This window comes from Lactuca serriola, chromosome 7, assembly GCF_051521515.1.
Source record: "Lactuca serriola cultivar US96UC23 chromosome 7, Lser_US96UC23_V15, whole genome shotgun sequence".
Classification (NCBI taxonomy): Eukaryota; Viridiplantae; Streptophyta; class Magnoliopsida; order Asterales; family Asteraceae; genus Lactuca; species Lactuca serriola.
In genome coordinates, this window is record NC_136414.1 from 149,955,894 (window position 1) to 149,961,600 (window position 5,707).

General features: G+C 34.2%; 1 protein-coding gene across 1 annotated transcript; it reads right to left on the reverse strand.

The window, feature by feature from the left end:
- Positions 1–4,417: 4,417 nt before the first annotated feature.
- Positions 4,418–5,364, reverse strand: LOC145061613 (putative glutathione S-transferase parC). The gene is made up of 2 exons (XM_079009146.1): positions 4,973–5,364; positions 4,418–4,873 (listed from the first exon to the last, which is right to left on the reverse strand). The coding sequence occupies exons 1-2, from the start codon at positions 5,291–5,293 to the stop codon at positions 4,526–4,528; spliced, it is 669 nt and encodes a 222-aa protein (XP_078865272.1). The 5' UTR covers positions 5,294–5,364; the 3' UTR covers positions 4,418–4,525.
- Positions 5,365–5,707: the final 343 nt, after the last annotated feature.

The following is a 5,707-nucleotide window of genomic DNA, read 5'->3' on the forward strand; positions in this document are numbered from 1 at the left end:
CTACCCGCTGCCGGAACCGGTTTATATATATATATATATATATATATATATATATATATATATATATATATATATATATATATATATATATGTGTGTGTGTGTGTGTGTGTGTGTGTGTGTGTGTGTGTGTGTGTGTTACTTAGACCGATTTAGAATATATTGGTCCGATTTTGTCCGTCTTTGGTCCAAATTGATTTGATTTGGATTGAACTAAATTGCGGTTTTATTGAAAAAACTTAACAAAATTAATGCGACCGGGTTATCCGCTCCCAGAACCGGAACCGTCGATTCCGGAACTGGTTCCAAACATTTAAGAACTGCCTAGAGCGGTTCCGGTTCCGGTTCTAACTTTCTATGAACCGCCGGTTCCGGTTCCGGTTCCGGTTCTTGCCAAATGAGACGGATACCCGCCTATGCTCATCCCTAGTTAGGAGAAGAGAATATAATAATCAAATCAAGAATTAGACGAACATAATCACTTTTAGTTAGACGTATAGTCAAAGACATGGTCTACATAACACGTTTTTTATTCAAGGTGGCCATTAATCAACTATTAATGTTGAAAGATATTTAAGACTCATACTATTAGCCCTTAAACAAATATAATGAGATACCTACAAATAATTAGGTATAACTATTAGCATAGCCAATGCAATCCAATATAATAGTAATAATAAATTAAATAACCTCTCTCTCTCTCTTCTCACCTGGGTGAGAATGGCAGTGCAATTGCTACTATCAGAAAATCAAGACATAAAGATAAACTATGCACTAACTAAAATAAAAGTTTCAAAAATAAAATAAGTAATCTTAAAAATATTACGTATCAAACATGATAAGTTTCTTAAGGAAAAGCTATATCCGATAAAATAGTTTTCAACCCCAGACCTAAGTTGAAAACCCATGTAAAATCAAAATCAATGGCATGTTTACACATTCTAAAAGTAAAAAACACTCAAAATATGACTTACCAAGTACATAAGTGAACTATCCTAAACACCAACTTCAGTTTTCAAGGTCCTTTAATCATTCTATGAATATAATTTTTAGGTAATTGAATAAAATGTCAAACAAATTAAAATGCAACTTAACTTAATTTGTTGTTGGTTGTTGAAAAAAGAAAAGTTCATCTTGAAAATCAGAAATCAGCTTCCTTATTCAGCCCTATAATAAGCATCATTCATCCAGAAATCATAATTAACCAAAAACTTATACTGTTAAAACAGAAAATTCAGAAATCAGAAATAAGCAAAACAGCAAAAACTTACACAGTAACATTCTTGATTCAGCCGGTTAACTTATCCAGATTGAGATGCCATGATTGAGATTTGAGACTAACTTATAAGAGCGTTGATATCCACGATTGAGATGCCAAAAACTTTTATTATTGCTTTTATGAACGGTTTAAACAGTTTTGAGGAGAATATCTTCTGGTAAATAAGATATGTGTCATTCTTAAGGCCAATAACATGAAGTAAGTTATAAAAGAGAAATATGCTAAGCCTTCATCGATTGAGATGCTTGAAACTTTTATCTCATTCCTATTTGAGTAACAAAATATATTATTTCGATGTTTTGAATCTTTTGAAACATTAAAGCAATGACATGCACACTACGATGCCCCTCATGACAACGATTGTATGCATAACCCCAAAATAGTCAATGTAGTTTTTGAGGAGAAGAAAGACACCACTACACCAGGATATCCTATAAATTGCATAACAAAGAACACAAGCGATTAGTTAATCATTAAAATTGGGACAAAAACTAAATTAAGGGTAAAATAGTCCAAAAGCCTAATTCCAAACAGAGTGAGAGATAGAGAACGACATCAGACGTATTCCATGTGAAAATATATTTCTTTGAGGCATTGCGAACAACATTTATGCATTATAACATCAGCAAATTTTGAATACATAAACTGAGTAAATAAAATATAATTAGATGGGTTAAAGTAAAAATCAATCAGTAAAGCAAAATGTTTTTGCTAACCTTACAAAGATGGTATCGTATTCGACAGTGATGATGCAAATGTGAGGATTGTACTTATACATAATTTGCAAAAACAATTTTGGAAATGATATCATTAAATCAATATTGTGATCGATATCTTATTATTTTGAATTCATTGATTTGAAATTCTTATGAAATCTTATACAATATTAGCTGTGAATCAATCAAATCAAAATAATTTATAAAACGTAAATTAGATGAAAAAAGGAACGAGTGATAGTTTTGTTTGATAATTATGCTAATGTTTATTTGAATCGAATATATTTCATTTAAAAAGTTACGTGAGTTACTCAACTTTTGAATTCCAGTCAACTTAAATTATTTTTATATTAACTAGAAAGTGCAAAAGTTTTAATTATTTTTATATTAACTAGAAAGACTAAACTGCACAAATGGTTCCTGTGGTTTACTGAAAATTGCCACTTTGGTCCAAAAAGGTTTGGACTAGCACCAGAAGGCCAAAGTTTTCATTTTATTGCTTGTTTGGTCCAATTAGTTATGATTTTTCTCAAAATGACGGATTTGCCCCTGTTAATATGATTTTCTTTTTTTTCTTATTTGTTTTTCTGATTTTCAGATTTAAAAAAATAAAAAATAAAAATAAATCTCTCTCTCTCTCTCTCTCTCTCTCTCTCTCTCTCTCTCTCTCTCTCTCTCTCTCTCTCTCTCACCATTCATCACCTTCACCAAACTTCAACTTCAACCTCACCTGAACCTTTCATCATCTATTACCACCCAACGCACTCTTCTCTGTCTCCATTCCCAGCACCGTGACCACCATTCCACCTTATACTACCACCAGACACAACCCAAAAACCTAATTTATCTATCACAGCTGACACTACCCACCATTAGCTACCACTGACCATATAACCCATCATTTTCTCCATCAGATCATCACACCACCATTAAAATACCATCGACTGTAATCAACACATAATGACATCCAAACCACCAACAAGGCCAGATCTGCCAAAAAATATGAAAAAGAAATTAACCAGCAGATCTGTTCGTCACCTTATTTCTCTTTTTCTCATCGGATCTGGAAAGACAAAGGTAAGGGGGTCGTTCAACACATACCAGCAGTAGGTTTTGGTGATGAAGATAACAGAGCTAGGGTTTTCGGTGGATGATAACGGCGCTGAAACAAAAATAACCGATTAGGGTTTTCTGAAAACCCTAACTCGTCGCCGCCCTTCGTCTTCTCTGGAACGTCGTCACTAAATCGCTAGGGTTTGCTGATGAAGAAAGCGGAGAAAGATGGAGATAGACGAGGCTTACCGGAAGAACGATGTTTTACAGATCTAGAGCTTCGTCGAGTTGCAGCGGAGTTTTTCAAATCGCCGGAAAAATGAATTTTTACAAAAATAGAAGATGGCGACGAGATCGAAGTAAGGGTTTACAGATGGATGGTGGGTGGTGGAGACGATAGGGGATAAAGGCGGTGGTGGTTGATGGCGATGACGGGTGGTGGAGTCGACGACGAGGGGTTTCTTGAGAACCAGGAAGAACAAATAAGAGAAGGAAGGAGAAATAGTGTGGAGAGAGAGAGAGAGAGAGAGAGAGAGGGAGAGAGAGAGAGAGAGAGAGAAAGAGAGATTTATTTGTATTTACTTTTATTTTTTATTTTTTTAAATATGAAAATCAGAAAAATCAATTAAAAAAGGAGAAAATAATATTAATAGGGGCAAATCCGTCATTTTGAGAAAAATCATAATAGATTGGACTAAACAAGCAACAAAATGAAAACTTTGGACCTCTAGTGCTAGTCCAAACTTTTTTGGACCAAAGTGGCAATTTTAAGCAAACCACATGGACCATTTGTGCGGTTTAGTCAACTAGAAATTGCAAAACTTTTCAATATTGTTTCCGAATCGATAAATATGATAGACTTAAAAAGTGCAATGATGAAAAGTACGGACTTTGCCCCGGATCGTTTTTTTCATGTTTTTATGAAAAAAATGTAAAAATTTTGACTGCAAAGATCAGAAGTTTCAAAACGGTTAAAGAATTAAAGGGGTAGAAATTAACAAATTTTTAGAAAATTGATCAAAGTTGTCAAACCGTTAAAGTTTTGAGGCCAAACTTTAAATATTAAAATTTAAAAAGTTCCTAAAAAGTATAAAAATATTGATTGCAATGACCAAAAATGTCAAAAATAGGTAGAGAATGATGAGAAAAATGCGTAGAAAATTTCTGCCAAAAAAATGTCAAGTTTACTATTTCTAAACTTCATATCTTTAAAAAAAATTTAAAAAAAAAAATAATAAAAAAAAATAAAAAAATCAGAATTTGCCGAATGAATTAAAAAGAAAATAGAAAAAACAAAACAAAAAAAAAAAAAAAAAAAAAAAAAAAAAAAAAAAAATACATGTCTCATATTTAATAAGAAGACAACAAACGCTCAAATTATTTTTGTTTATTAAGGTAAGATTTATTTCGCGCAGTCCGACAATACTTCAATGAAAATTACATAATCATCATACCATATAACACAACTAAGTGTATTAATTAATTTATTCCAAGTTTTTTCTGCAACTCCAAGCCAAACTCGTAAACCTTGTGAGGATCAGGAAGAGTCTTGGAAACACTCTCTCTTTCCATGCACCTTTTAGCCCATGCAACCAGCTTTGGACACTCTTTCTCTATACTTATATTCCCAAACTTCTCCCAAGCATAAAACCAGCAGTAGAAAGGCACCAGTGCAATATCCACATACCCGAAGCTCTCCCCCATAAAATATGGCTTCTCCCCAAGCTGCCCTTCCAACACCTTCATGCAATCCATGAATTCCTTCTTCGCTTTTTCTTGCTCTTCTCCTAATTTTGTACTCCATATCTTCCTCCCAGCATCATATATCTATAGGTTTTTTAGTTCAAAAAAAAGCTATGTACGTATCAGAATTTCAGAAAGAAAAGAAAATTGGAGATGTTTAAGTAGAGGCATGAATAAAGGTACCTTCTTATCGATGTAGTCAGCCCAGAACCTAGCCTGAGCTCTGAGATAAGGATCAGAGGGCAACAATGGTGGAGACTTGTTCTGCCATGTCTCATCGATGTACTGAACAATGATGTTGGATTCACAGATGGGTTTTCCATGGTGGATGAGAACAGGGATTTTCTTGTGAACCGGGTTCATCTGAAGGAGCAATGGGCTTTTGTTGATCAAGTCTTCTTCTCTGCGCTCATAGTGGACACCCTTTTCCATAAAAGCAATTCTGACCCGCATACCAAACACGCTAACCCAGGTGTCTAACAGCACAACCTCGGAACCCGCCATTTCAAGAACTAAAAGAAAAGAAAACAGTGGAACAATAGGCTTGTATGTGTACGTGTATGTCTGTGTTGAGGAGGCAGTGATCTGTGAATTGAGGTCGTGGTAGTAGTGCGTATTTATAGAGTGGGGAATATAAAAAGGTCGTATTTGAAAGAAGATTGAAGATGGTTCTCATGGCTTCCACACCATACATAGTGATCTCACCTCTTACGTCACCGGAGTGTGCTAGAAGAACAAAACGGGTAAAGGTAGGTCAAACCGTTTCAAATATGACAAATTTTTCTCACTTAATCACACAAATAACCAAAAATAAGTATAGCCGATAATCATTCTTTTGACTATTTAAACAAGATGGTCACATAATCATTACATGCTCCGGTATGTTTTTGGAATAGTCCTTGTCACATAAAAGGTTTA

Bases quoted from the DNA above. Each gene is read 5' to 3' on its own strand.
- LOC145061613 (XM_079009146.1), bottom strand. From the start codon at position 5,293: ATGGCGGGTTCCGAGGTTGTGCTGTTAGACACCTGGGTTAGCGTGTTT. The intron at 4,874-4,972 runs GTACCTTTATTC...AAAAACCTATAG, and splicing joins CTGACTACATCGATAAGAAG to ATATATGATGCTGGGAGGAA.